Source organism: Gavialis gangeticus, unplaced genomic scaffold (assembly GCF_001723915.1).
Source record: "Gavialis gangeticus isolate Ggan-Ray unplaced genomic scaffold, GavGan_comp1, whole genome shotgun sequence".
Taxonomy (NCBI): Eukaryota; Metazoa; Chordata; order Crocodylia; family Gavialidae; genus Gavialis; species Gavialis gangeticus.
The window spans coordinates 51,806,963-51,821,798 of record NW_017729031.1 but is presented as its reverse complement, the minus strand read 5'-3'; the positions used below and the strand labels follow the sequence as shown (position 1 = coordinate 51,821,798).

The window sequence follows — 14,836 nt, the reverse complement described above, 5'->3', positions numbered from 1 at the left end:
GGGTTTGGGGGGGTTTTTTGGGGGGGATTGCTTGTAAATAACCAGGGTTAAGTCACATGGCACATGTATTTTATTGCTAAAGCAGCATGCTTAGTCTGAACAGTAGTAAATATGTAGGACTTGACAGGTGATTGTCAGCAAAACACTCAGCGCGCTGGATATGTGAGGGCTCAAGTTAAGGGATGGCGGCTAAGCGGCCTCCCTTTTGCAAAGTGCAGCTCTGAGTAGTTCACATCTGAGAAGTGAATGTAAAAGTGGCTTTTTAGAGTCCCATATTTTATGCCTTTATCTCATTACACATCAAATCTGTTCAACCTTTTTACATGTAGAAAAGAGAAAAAAAAAAAAGAAAAACCTTTTCCCCTCCCTCTTCACTCTTCCTACTGCCATAAATTGCCTAAAATCTGAAAGTCAAACAGGATTCTTTCTGGTTTGTGCATTGCCTGCAGTTAAGGATTCTGAAATGTGAATTTGGGTTTCTCTTCTATTGATAATCTAAGGTAGCTTATTATAAAACTCTGTTTTTGATTAAGTGTGAAAAAGATAAGTTAATTTGGGGGTTGATTCAGTAGAAATTTATGAGTACTGTGATTAGTCCTAAGAGGTCTTCACTGGAACCAATCACAGTACACAAAATCAACTACCTGCATGGGTTTTTGCCAGTAAAGTTTTAGGGCAGTGGCTTATGATATAGTTCTCTATGGTATTCAATACTGTGGCCTAACTTTTTGAAAAAAAAACTGACGGTAAAGGTTCCAAAACTTAAGAGTAGCAGCATTTAAGCATTAGTCTATCAGGGATAAAAAAACCCCAAAAACCTCTCTCAAGATTTTTCTGCTATGCCATATATATTGTGTTATGTTTTTATGTCTACTGTAGCACTATGTCCCAGATAAAAACAGAAGATGAACTGATGCTTTTTGAAAGAGAAATAAAAGAGTTTTGGACCAAGTTCAAAAGTATCTGTGGTTGTGAACAGATCAATCAGACTCTTGTACTAAGAGATTCCTGCAAAGAGTCCATAAAAACATTTTCAGGTACAACATTTACATCTTCACATTACTACTAATTTCAATTTTATTTCTTCAGTTTCCTTTCTTTGTCCAAAATAAATGTTTTTATTTCAGAGAAATGGTCCAGAAAATTAAAAGAAGGTGATTTGATGATTGCTAAGATTCAAGAGTACGCAGCTGGTACAGTATGAGGGTTTATTTATAGCTTTTAACTTTTTTCTAGAATGAAACCATGTGTTTGTTAAAACAGTTAAACAGAATATTTCTAGTCTAAATGCTTTCTCCAACATAATGTGAGTTCTGCAAAACAGAAATAGCAGAAGAATTGTGTTGAGAGGAATGAATATTTTAAAACTGAATTGAACACTTTCTCTTTTATAACATAAAGTATGTTGCCCTAACAAGAAATGAGTAGAAAACACCTTGCACTCAGTCTAACAGGAAAGGTATAAGGTCTAGTTACTTTGGTGAAGAAACAAAAACTAACTCGCTTATGAAAGATAACGTAACTTCTGTGAGATCTAGGCACCGCTTCTTTCCCCATGGTCAAAGTGCACAGTGAGCATGTGAATTCAGGATTACCATATTTATTCGAATTTAAGATGACCTTGAATTCAAGACAACCTCCAATAATAAGATTCTGTACATAGAAAACTTATAAATTTGTCATAATTTTCCATATATAGAATCTTATTATTGGAGGGTCATCTTTTAATTCATCCCTTCCACTGCTGCAGGGGGGGCATGCAGTGGGGAGGCAGATGGTGTGGGGAGGTCAAACAGTTTGCTTCCTGATTGTGCTTGTCCCCTACAGCCTCTTCTTCTTTGTTCCCTGTCCCTCCCCACCCCATCTGGCAGCCTCTGTACCTCCCTGCCCTCCCCTCCTCTCAGTCTCTGCTCCATGCTGGTAGGCTCTGTCCCCATTCTACTCTGATCACTGAGCATGGTCCCAGACAGCCTCATAGCACCTGTGTGTGCTGCTGCTGCTACAGGGCCAGGCTGTGGCTGTGTTCAGTGCCCGAAAGCTAGAATGGGAATCAAGGCTGTTGGCATACAGCAAAGGTAAGAGGGGGAGGGAGAGAGACAGGCAAGGGACCAGAGGCTGCTTGGGGGAGGGGAGGGAAAGGGGGAAGAGGCGTCGGGGGGGATGGCAGGGTACAGAGGTAGCAGGGTATGGCTGAAGGAGGAAGGGGCAAGTAAGGGCTGGACCACCTGCCCCCCACTACTGCCCTTGCATTCAATTTTAAGACCCCCCTCCATGTTAAATGGGAGGTGGGGGGGGACTTCATTTTAGAATTGAGTAAATACAGTAACTCATTTGAGCTTAATTATTCACCTTCAAGTGTTGGAACTAAAATTTGCAAATTAATTGGCAATTAATATCTGTACATCATGTCAGTGGAGACATCTAATGAAGCCACGGTGTTAAAATGACAGGAAGCCTAAAGCTGTGCAATTCTGTCACTGAAAATAAGCCAACTAGAATGTGTGGATAGCCATGAGGTACCAGAATGCCTCCACTTAGAATTTTTTTGTGGCTTTTCATCTAAGCATATAACCAGAACAGATCAGATTTTATAGTTGTACTTGATGTTCTCAGGAGAAAGTCTGCCTCCTACACACAGTATATATGTGCATAAGCGTTTCTCAGACTGGGGACTTATTTAGCTAAGCATTAATTATAAATATTTGGGTTTACTCTTCTCACAGAAATCCTTCAGGAGAACAAATGCATTGCAGAAAAACAAGAAAACTTGGCACAAACAAAATCCAAAATTAAACAGGAAGAAGAACAAAGGAAAGACTTGATGGAGAGCATCAGATTACTCAAGGAAGAGTTGATTAGAAAAAAGGAAAGTAAGTTGTAGAGCTGATAAGTCTCCAAAACACTTAGGATGTGAAATCACCTAAGTGTTTGCTGGTGGCTTTGCTTTAGAGCAATAGATGAACATACATATTTAGGGTTGGTACTTTAGTGCTGCCATGGTATAGATATTAATTATTTGAGATGCAAGGATAATGTGCTTCCGTGTTTGAATCGTTATATATGTAAATATTCCATTATTAAGGGACCAATGAACTAAAACAAATCCTGTAATTTCTCAATGTAATAAGCAGTATATTTTTGTAATTGGCAACTACATCAACAATGCTTTCAACAGCTGAGTATACTATAGCAATTTTTTATTAAGATAGCTTTCCAAAACAAACAACAGGCTAGTGTGCAAAAAGCTTCGACTGCGCAGAGTAAAATGAATAGAAATAGCGTGGCTGTCAAGAACAAGAAATTTCTTTTTTACCAGAGGAAAAATGCTAACAAACTAATTCTTGGCAAAATTTTCTACTGTTCTAAAAATTTGTTTTTAAATGCTTTCCTTTTGCTTTGATGCTTACTGTAGCTCTTTAATACATTTTAGTTTTGTCCTCTAAAAACAAGGCCACTAAGGAGAGGGTGGAAAGACTCTGTAAATCTAAAGCACTGTTTGAAGAGCGGCTTGCATTAGAAATACGCAGAATTCATGGTAAGTTTTGTTCCTGTCTATTTGTACTCTTTCAGTGGGATTGTTGCTGGATTAAATATGAAGATCACCTAGCGAACACATTGTTTCCTGTTACATAATCATAAAGGAATTTAAGTCTCACTTCAAACGAAAGTCTAAACTTACTAAACCAAGTTAAAACCCTGAACTGTGTTGTGTTTGATCATACTGCTCCTTTTAAAGTGGATCTTTAAGTCCCTTTATAGACTTTGTTTAAATGATTCTTTATACTTTGAGTCATTTCTTAACATACCTATTAATTGACTCACTCCAGTTCAGGGGTGGGCAGAGTCTGGCCTGTGGGCTGGTTTGGGCCTGTGGTGGATTCCATTTCCCAGCAGCCCCTGACTGCGTTGCTGCAGCTGGTTTCCATGAAGACCCCAGAAGCAGCAGGACTATGACAGCGAGACTGGCTCAAGCAGCGCTGGCAGGGCACGCAGCTGGGCTGGGGTCAGGGCTGGGGTCAGGATCTTGGGGTGGGCCAGAGCTAAGGCAGAGCTACAGTCCGCTGTGTGTAGGCAGTAGATGGCAGTTCTGCCCCGGCTTCAGACCACCTTGTCACCACTGCAAAATTCTGGCCCCAGAGCAGCTCCCAACCCATCCATTGCCTTGCCAGCAATGCTTGGGCTAGTTTCCATGGAAACCTTATCACTCATGGCTCTGCTGCTTCTGGGGTCTCCATGGAAACCAGTCACAGTGATGCAGGCAGGGGCTCCTGTGAGTCTGGCCACTGGCCCAATCCACCATTTTGCCCATCCCTGCTCTAGCTCCATTGGTACCCAACATTTTTGCCTAGCAGTCCACATTGGCAGCGCTCAGTCCGTCAGCAGTCCAATCCAGTCAGTGGTCTTGATACAATGCAAGCACCATCTGGCTGTGGGGGTTGCAGACAGGCTGGCCCTGTACAGAGGAAAGGGACATGGCCAGGGTGTGGGGGGGCATAGCCAGGCCCTGACCCAGCCCCATGAGGGAAAGGGAGCATAGCCCAACCCCAATGAGAAAGAAGAGGGTGTGGCTAGGCCTGAGCAGGGGGAAGTAGGGCATGGCCTGACCCCAACCTGGCACTGTGGGGAGTGCAGGGGGCCCGGTCTCAATCCAGAAGCAGAGGTTAAAGAGGGGAGTGTTGCCTGGCCCTACAGTGGAATGGTACATAGCTTGGCTTCAGCAGCTGTGCAAGGAGTGGGGCTTAGGGATTTGGCAGGGTGGCTGTATTAATGGCCACTGCTGCCCAGCTGCCAAATTTCTGGACCCATGGGGAGCTCTGCAAGCTGGATATGATAGCCCGGTGGGCTGCATTTGGTCAGGTCAATTTTCCTGACAAGTTAGACACCACCACTCTCATCAGTAGACAAAAGATGGTTTATTAAAAAGTTGCATCTTGTATATGGTTAAACTCTTTGCTGTAGTATATTGACATGATTTTGTACTTGTTTTGCTCAATCAGATATTCAGTTTGAAAGTAGTGTGTTGCCAGTGTATGTTGCAAATGACAGATTTTTATCTCCCTGCCATAAAGTCTTACTGCTTCTGACCACAAAGGTGCAGTAAGATAAACAGCTATAAAACTTTCCAATTAAAATAGTATTTACCGACTAAAATCTTTGAAAGATTGTTAGAAATAAATAATTTAGATCATATAAATTAAAATGGATTTATACTAATACAATAGTAGTTTTATTTTGTAGTCTCACTCAAGCTGTACTTAACTGTCAAATAGGTAGATTGACATGCAAGTACTTCAGGCTCCAAATTTTATTTTCTGTTTAAAAAATGAGAGCGAGCTGGGCAGATTCACTAAACATATCAATATTTTCTAAAATACATTTTAATTACTGACTTTGAACCACAGTTTACTCAGTTGACCATCACTCAGTCTGATAAGCTAAGGTAATGGTTTGGCAGAAATCTTTTTCTGTTTATGCTTTTAGATGAACAGTTGCAGTTCATATTCCGATGCATTGACCACAAAGATCCTGACAAGCCTTTCATATTCACTCTTTCCATAAATGATCAGGGAGAATATGAAGGTATGTGTTGATTTTCAGCTAATCATTTTGTTTGCTTTTAAATCACTTTGCTTCTTTTATGAAATTTGTTATAAAATATACTGGGACATCTGTATGCTCACACTCTAGCACATTTAAATGAGTTAAAAAACTTCTGACTGAGCCTACAAATTACACCTAAAAAGTACCTTTTCTTGTCCCCTCATTTCTTTTATTTTACTTTCTTTATTTTCTTTCCCTTCCCCCTGCTGAAAATTCAGGCCTTTTCTGAGATCACCCAACCCAACTGTCTTCATTAAGAGTTCATTGCTGCTGCTTTCCTTCCCTACCCAAAAGCCCTTGAGAATTAGTCTTTTATTCCTCCTCTCCTTAAAGAATAATTCTGAAATCTAGCTTTTAACCAATTGTTGCTGCTTACCCTGTATGCATAGGTTGTGGTAGTTGATGGAGGATTAAGTATCTTTGTACCCTCATGCTTTCTATACCACCATCACCTGTATGTGTTCATGAGACAGAAAAGATAGCTTTTTATTCAGCCTAACTTACTGGCCAATGAGACAGGTGAAGGAAAGCTCTGAGGCACAGCCTGATGCACTTTTCAGTCCTAGCTACTGTCTGTCCCCAGTCTTACAGAGTATCAAACCCAACACCCACAGAAGTTTTGATCATGAATGTAAAGGTACAGTTCTTTACCAGTGCTTGGAGACAACTTAAATAGTGCTCTAAGCCTACTTATTTTCCCTTTTCAACTGTCCATAGGATGGCAAAACACAGAAAGATGTAGCCAGGATTAATAACAAATAGTTACAAATTACAATTTTCCCTTGGCCTTCCTTCCACACAACATGCATAAACCCTAGACTTGCTAGTTTCCTAAGAGTACATTTTTATTAATAAGCAGAGAATAAGGGCCAAATTCTGTCTTGCCTTTTGTCCAAATCTGCTGGCATACATTAATTTGGCCTTAAATATCACTTTAAACAAATGGTGTTTTAATAGAAAAAACAAGGCTATTACTGTGTAATAGTTGTGTACAAGATGGGTGAATTAAAGTTTCCCCAACTAAGGAAACAGCATTTTCTCAGAGTGTAGAAGCTGCTTTTTCCACTCAAAAGTGATTACTCGCTTTGCTTGAAGTTAATTGTCATAGTGCTCAAGAAAATGCCACACATCCCTTTATTTAATACAGTGGATAGCAATAGTAAGGGATTTCTATTTTCACAGTTTCAGATCTAAACTGCTCTCTTCCAAAATGTCTTGTAATCTTTCTCTCCTGCCCTACTACTCAACCTCTCTGTCTTCTGCTGAGCTACATCAGTCTGCACACCTGCAGAGCAGCAGAAATGCTCAGGAATACATTGAAGGTTTTGAGTCAGGCAAGAAATGCTGTGACAATCCAAGTAGCAGCAAAAGCAGTGGCACAAGGGGAAAAAGTAGGCACGAAAACAGTGTGTTCTTGGACAAGGCCCCACTTTCTCCTTGCTAAAAGTTAGTTATTCTCTGGAAGTTTAGACTTAAAATAGACAAACACAGTACTTGCAAAGATAAAAAAAAAATGGTTAGGATGTTACTAAGACTTATTCTTATACGAATCTAAAAAAGAGACATTGTGAAATAATTGAGTCAAACTTTTCTTCTTGGCAAAAAATCTTGAGACTGAGGGATCAGTGTATGAATGGCTGCCTCCTCTTAAAATTAAAGATTTTTCACATTTATTTTCTTTTAGTGGTATCCTGTTCTCCTCCTCTGGACTGCATGGCAGACCTCCAGTTAAAAGTGAGAGAAACCAACAACTTCTCTGCATTTGTTGCTAATGTCAGAAAAGCTTTCACAGCTTTATCATATAAGTAATCTGTAACAGTATATATGTGCAAAACTGGCTTTATCTCTCTCTTCCTGTCCCTGGGAGCATTCACAATTTTTTTCCTGTTTCCATTAACCTGAAAGGAGAGCAAAGATACTTATACATGGTTTTTAATATTCTCTTTTCTAAATAAAGAAAAAAATGTTTTTGTAAATTATCCTTACCTAAAGGCATTTTGGTATTATTTCAGAAACAATGTAGTCTAGCAAATACTTCCTTAGTGAAATGCGTTTAGACATGTAGCATGGATTCAGTAGAATATAGAGTTAAGTTTGTCTTGTATTTCAGGTAGGGTACCCATATGGGACAATGTGAAGTCTGGCACACTACCCACCCCCCTGCAGGTTGCAGGGAGTCAATGGCCTGTTAATTATCCATTGTTCTTTACTTCACAGGTGTTAACATGTGAAGTAACAGTTAGCGCTAATGGCCATTCCATTAATCCAGCAACTTGGCTGTTTGCTAGGGGTTCCGATTTCACAGCTCCTGCTGCTCTGCCTTTGCACCTGGAACACTTGTTTTAACTTTCATTGGTCAGCCAGGACCTGCCTCAGAAATCCAGGACACATGGTCACATTCTTTTTAGAGGCTCACAAAAGAATCGCAGTGTAGCTATTAACAATGAGATGATATTTCTGTTCAGAAAGTCACCCAGAAAAAGAAGAGATGCACAACTAACTGCCACTTTTCTTTTAAGACTTGCAACAAGAACAAAAAGTTTCACCTGATGAAGATCCTAAGTGTGTTGTGATAAAGATTTCACAAAACAGTCAAGTTGCACTAACAGTTGCACAGGGCAGATTGTTTATACCGTATTTTCTTGCAAAATACCTACATCTTCCAACAGGTGTAGCTGAATTGAGCCAGTCCATAGGGTTGAGATCAGGGCCAGCATGGAGCCCCCAGCTTGGTGTGTAGTCCCTCTCTCCCAAGCCCCTGGCCCATGTACAGTCCCCTAGCTGCCTGGCCCCCAGCCCTGGCTTGCAGCTTGCCAAGCCCCCAGACCTGGTGTGTGTGCAGCCCCAAAGACCCCAGACTTCAACCACTTACCCATATTCTGAGGTATGGTCTTTGTTCCTTCTTGGGACCTTACAAAAATAGGGTGCATGTTATATTTGGAGACATGTTGTATGCGAGAAAATACTGTAATCTGTCTTCATGGTAGGCAGATCCATGTTTATTTTAACGAACTGAGCATTTTTTTAAAAAAAGGCCTTTTTTCTATGTGAATGTTGAACCTATGAAAATAGGAAATGTCTATATCAACTAAGTGACATTTTCTCTAGGAATCAGTTATCTTCCTTTTAATATAGTAGTAATACTTATATTAATACAACTAGATGACTAACGTTTTGTGTGCCATTACAGCATGTCCTGTTTTTTTAACAGCCAGCAAGGCCAGCCATACCTTGTCATGCATTCAAAGATGCATCTCAAGCTGGTCCAGAGAGGTGATCCTCCCACTCTACGCAACACTGGTCAGGCCACAGTTGAGGGCTGTGGCCAGCCTGGAGAGGGTTCAGAGGAGGGCCACCTGCTTGGTGAGAGGGCAGCAGGACAGGCCCTATGAGGCAAGACTGAGGGGCCTGAATCTGTTCAGCCTCAGCAAGAGGAGGCTGAGGGGGGACCTGGTGACTGCCTACAAACTCATCAGGGGAGATCAACAGCAAGTAGGTAGAGCCCTTTTCTCCCCAGCACCACCTGGGGTGACAAGGAACAATGGTAATAATCTGATGGAGAATAGGTTTAGGTTAGAGATCAGAAGGCAATATTTTACAATTAGGGTGGCCAAAATCTGGAACCAACTTCCCAGAGAAGTGGTCCTCGCCCCTACCTTAGGTAGATTCAAGAGGAGGTTGGGTGATCACCTGTCTGGGGTCTTGTGAACCCAGCATTTATTCCTGCCTGTGGCAGGGGGTCAGGCTGGATAATCTTATCAGGTCCATCCTGACCCTAGCTACTATGAAACGGATCTTCCTTTGCCCTCATGAGAGTTGCATTCTCAGTAGCATAGAAATTACTTTTAAATGGATTAAAATGGGGAACTAGATTCTGAAAAAGAAGGAAGAGCTTAATTACCTTTTAGCAAACTTACCTCCTCACCCCTTTTTAGCCTTTAGCTGGATTTATTGGCCCTTGGATTTGTAAAATGTACAATTACAGGTACTTTCCATACAGCAGAATGAAAACCCATACAAGTACAGGGAAGTTCATTGAGTTGATAACTAGCATGCCGAATGGACATGGCAACTTTATAAGTATTTGTATAGTGGAAAGGCATTGTCCCAATTTTTTATATGAATTTTTAGAATAGGTAGAGGTGAAAGCCTAATTTGGTAATTTGTATTTCAACTAATGGGGGAAGATAGAAGATTAAATAGCGGTTCATATAACTTAAGTAAAGTTCTTACAGGAACTTGCAGTGAACAGAGGACCAGATCAAACATCCAGGGAATTAAAGGGACATTGGATCTGGTTCAAACTATTGTGGGGACCTGGAAAAACATGAAACAAACAAGATGAGCAGAGAACAGTTGTAGTACAGTTCCCTCCGTACCTTTCCTTTTACCCTAAAAACCATCGTAACTTCTGGAAGGCTTTTGTGAAAGATGTCTATAGAATTTTTGATGATCTAATCTAGTCTATTGTAAGACATGAACATGATCCATGGTTTAGCTTTATAACAGGAATACATTTAAGAATTCCCTTTTCTTATCATACTCTGGAGGCGCACACGTGAGGACTGAACAAATATTAATATTGGTATACTATATCTGTAAGACATTTATGAGAACAGGGTAAAAATTACTTTTGCATATACTGCTTATTTTATCACAGAAGTTTTAAGTCATGTTGGTTGATTCAGGCCCAAAATTCAGGTCTCTTTGGGGGGAAACAAAGTATTATAAAAGCTAATAAATGGAGTTGTTACTGAATTAAAACAATCCACATGCATTTAATATTTTTTTGTTTGAATTCTACATTCTGGTGGTTTTTGTGACCAACTCTGGCAGCATTCTGATATTGTATGAGACCCAAAAAATGAAACCATGACTACTATTCCAAGCTGCTTATTCATGCTGCTCATTACTGTCAAGTGGAAAGAGATCAACACGTGGCTGCATAGATGGTGTCACCAGCAGGGCTTTGGCTTCTTTGACAAATGGGTGGTGTCTTGAGAAGATGGACTCCTGGGAAGAGATGGGGTCTGCCTGACCAAGAGGAAATAGTGTCTTCATATACAGGCTTGCTACCCTGGGGGGAGGGCTTCAAAGTAGTTCCACCAGAGGTTTGAGACAAAAGCCCAGAGTTAAGTAAAGATTCTGCAGATCTGGACAAAAACTTGGTAAGGAGAAGCAACAACCTTAGCAATGTTCTCCTGTGGAGGATAGGACAGTCAGCTAGGTACTTGAAATGTTTCTAGACTAATGTGAGAGGTATGGGGAATAAATAGAAAGAACCAGAGGTCCTAGAACAAGTGCAGAATTATGAAGAAATTGGGATTATGGAGACATGGTGTTATGGGGAGGAAGGAAAGACCAACCTGGTCCTGTCAGACCAACCTGGTGGCCTTTTATGACCAGGTCACTAACTCATTGGATGCAGGGGTGGCAGTGGATATAGTTTTCCTAGACTTCTGATACTGTCTCTCACCCCATTCTCATTAGGAAGCTGGGGGACTGTGGCGTAGACACCCATACAGTCCAATGGGTCGCCAACTGGTTAGAGAGTCGCACCCAGAGGGTGGTAGTGGATGGGTCCTTCTCGACCTGGAAGGACGTGGGAAGTGGGGTCCCACAGGGCTCGGTCCTTGGGCCCGCCCTGTTCAACATCTTCATCAGTGATTTGGATGAGGGGGTGCAAAGCACCCTGTTCAAGTTTGCTGATGACACTAAGATGTGGGGGGATGTGGGCACAATAGAGGGGAGCAACAGGCTACAGTTGGACCTAGATAGGTTACAAGGATGGGCGGAGGAGAACAGGATGGGGTTTAACACAGACAAGTGTAAGGTGATGCACCTGGGGAGGAACAATCGGCACCATACATACAGGCTGGGGAACTCCCCTCTTGTCAGCACGGAGGTGGAAAAGGATCTGGGAGTCATTATTGACTCCAAGATGAACATGAGTCGGCAATGTGGGGAGGCGGCTAGGAAGGCCAACTGCACCTTGTCGTGCATCCACAGATGCATCTCGAGCAGGTCCAAGGAGGTGATCCTCCCCCTCTATGCGGCACTGGTCAGGCCGCAGCTGGAGTACTGCGTCCAGTTCTGGGCGCCGCACTTTAAGAGGGATGTGGACAGCATCGAGAGGGTCCAGAGGAGGGCCACTCGTATGATCAAGGGACAGCAGGGTAGGTCCTATGAGGAAAGGTTGCGGGACCTGAACCTGTTCAGCCTTCAAAAGAGAAGGCTGAGGGGGGATCTTGTGGCCTGTTATAAACTGGTTAGGGGGGATCAGCAGGCGCTGGGGGAGTCCCTGTTCCCCCGAGCGCCGCAAGGAGTGACCAGGAACAATGGTCACAAGCTGGCGGAGGGAAGGTTTAAGTTGGACATCAGGAGGCGCTACTTCACAGTCAGGGCGGCTAGAGTCTGGAACCAGCTTCCAAGTGAAAAAGTGGAAACTTGATTGTAGTACTAGGAAAGAATATAAGAGCATCACATAGGCATGCAGGAAGAAAATTAGGAAAGCCAGGACACAATTTGAGATGCAGCTGGCAAGGGACATAAAAGGCAATATAAAAAGGTTCTACAAGTATGTCAAAAGAGGACAACCAGAGCAGCCATAGGTTCCTTATGGAGTGCAGATGGCAATCTAGTTACAGGTGATACAGAGAAGGCTGAAGTAAAAAAAGGCAGCAAAAACTTCAGTCTTCACAAATAGGGGCAGCTACCAGATAATGAATGCAGTTGGCAACAAAGATAGGGAAGGAGAGAAAAAGCCTAGGGTAGCAGAAGAACGCGTTGGGGATTGCTACGGTGGTAACAGACGTTGTGCAAAAGCCAAGCAAATAAATGTCTGTGACCTTCGTTGTGCTACAAATGCCCAGAATTTGTGGCTGTAGCAAAGATGCTATTGATTTGTGCTGCTATTTAGTGATAGACGTCTTATTTGCTTTGTGATGGGAGAGTACTCTCCAGCCAACCAGGCAGAGGACATTTAGGTTGGAGATTAGGAGGGACTTTCTGATTATGAGGGTGGTCAAGCATTGGAACTGACATCTCCATCCCTGGAAATGTTCAAGGGTAGGTTGGACAGTCACTTGCCTGGGATATTCTAGTCACGACTAATCCTGCCTTGAGCATGGGACTAAACCAGAAGAGCTCATGAGGTCCCTTCCAGCTCTGCTTTCCTATGATCTTATTATATATTTGCATTATGCAGGTTGTTGAATCTGGACAATATAAACTAACAGCCTAAATTTTGGGCAATTCATTTATATTTTCAAAACATTTTCTTTTAGTAATCTGAGGGCTTGATCCTTCAAACGCTTAGTGGTATGTATAATTCATGAGGAGATGGCACCATATCTCCAAAGTGCCTCAATTTTTTGGAAACTTGAACAATTTTCCTGATACCCTCCTCCATGCCCCTCCCCTCTCCCCCCTGTTATAAAACCCCATTGCAGCACACCCAGCCTGGAAAATTTCAGTGCAACTAATTACATTTGGGCAAAGTTATAAGGAACTGTACAGGTGCACTCAGAGCAATAGGGCCTCTGCAAGGAATCCATATGAGCCACACGGTTTCATGATTGGTCCTGTAGATTACTCTTCAGGGTACACATGCCACTTCCTACTACAGTTGTGTTGTGATGAGTTGTGCCAAAGATTCTTAGTTTTGTTCCACTGATTCTTTCTACATGTTTAAACTGGGAGAGGTTGATCCCTTCAATAACACTTCTCATGTTCTTACATCAGTACTAACAGAATCAGGCCCTAAAGCTGCTATCAGCAATCAGCATAAAGAAATTAGGGTTTATAAATATACTCTTAAAGGTGACATTTTGTTTGAAATGCCTGAAATTAGCTAACTGTGTCACTTGTGAGTAGGCAATGGAGAAGCTGATAGGGACCTGTACTGGAGATACTGTCCTTTGTAATATGCTACGCATCCCAGTATTTCAGGTTAATGTGCTAGTTCTGAGTATGTATCCTGTGCTCTGCTCACATCCAAGAGCGTAAGACTACTGCTTTATACTTGTATACAGTGACACTGTAATATTTTAGTCTTTACATTTATATAAGGGACTAGAAAGGGTATAAATAGCTCTTCTTAACTTTTAGAAATTTTAAATTTAATAGAGAAAGAAAGTTTAAGCTTAACTTGGTAAAAGTTTAAGACAGTGGCAGCCAAGATGCTGTGTGTTAATCCCTGAATTGTGCATAGAGTTATTGGGTAGAGAGCTTGAGTTATCTACTTGCTTGCTTTAACCCTATTATCTTAAAATACATTGTTTCATGTTACCAGGGTGAGACATGGGGATGGAATTATATACATGTTCTGGTTAGTGATACTTTACTTTAAAAAAAACAAAGAAATAAGAGCACATATTTGATTTATTTCTGTAGCCTTTTGTGCCCATCTTTTAGATTTTAAAAAACATGTAAAACGCCAAAATGTTTTAGGAATTATGAGGAATGTATTGAGATGCAACGTCTTATAATTTTTGGCACTATAGCAGTTTGAATTCCAACAGTTTGTTCAAAGCTGCTCCCACTTCTACTGACTCACACAGGAAGACTGCGGTTAGGTGACAGACTGTGAGATCTGAAACCTAATCTGAATGGTGAAACCTTAACCCTGCAGAAAGCCCCTTTTGATTTCAGTGAGAAGTCAGACAGAAGTCTGACAGCATCTGTTAACAAGGATCAGATTACAGGATTGTAGGCAACCCTTGATCCTTCTGGATCATGGTGTGTGTGTGAGAGGTCACCCAGACCTTCAATGTATATACCTGGGCAGGAGTATACAGGGCTGAGATTTTGGTATTAAAGACCAAACACCAGCTAGATAGAGCTTTTTCCTAGCCTTACTTGCAGACAGGCAACTTACTCAATTCATATAATTATTATTAGCAATAACAGAACTTAATCAAATGTCACAAAATGGTTTTTTTTGTCAATATCTTGTACATCACAAGTTCTAATGTATGGCTGTTCAATTTATAAGTGGCTGGGGCCACATGTCCTATAAGCTCCATACCCCCTCCCCCTCAACACCAGCCTGCTATACCATGTGCCCAGATGCCAACCCCTCTGCGCTTGCTGCACCTTGCATCACCCTGCAGCACTGTGCACCTAGGCACACCTCTGCTGCTGCACCACATGCAGGGTGCCTCTCCTCTGCATCCAGTGCCCCTTGCTGTCAGTCTTACCTCTATCCTTGGGAAACTCTTTGAGAAGATCCTCA

The 14,836-nt window shown here is 41.8% G+C and overlaps 1 protein-coding gene across 2 annotated transcripts in view; it reads left to right on the top strand.

Moving 5' to 3' along the window:
• SPC25 (SPC25, NDC80 kinetochore complex component) overlaps positions 1-7,586 on the top strand; it is a 22,701-nt gene extending 15,115 nt beyond the window's left edge. For both annotated transcript variants that reach the window (XM_019522755.1, XM_019522756.1), the window contains exons 2-7: positions 880-1,037; positions 1,128-1,193; positions 2,724-2,870; positions 3,431-3,535; positions 5,482-5,580; positions 7,286-7,586. In XM_019522755.1, the coding sequence (XP_019378300.1) occupies positions 884-1,037; positions 1,128-1,193; positions 2,724-2,870; positions 3,431-3,535; positions 5,482-5,580; positions 7,286-7,410 (696 nt within the window). In that variant the 5' untranslated portion in view covers positions 880-883 and the 3' untranslated portion in view covers positions 7,411-7,586. The remainder of the gene's footprint in view (positions 1-879; positions 1,038-1,127; positions 1,194-2,723; positions 2,871-3,430; positions 3,536-5,481; positions 5,581-7,285) is intronic.
• Positions 7,587-14,836: the final 7,250 nt, after the last annotated feature.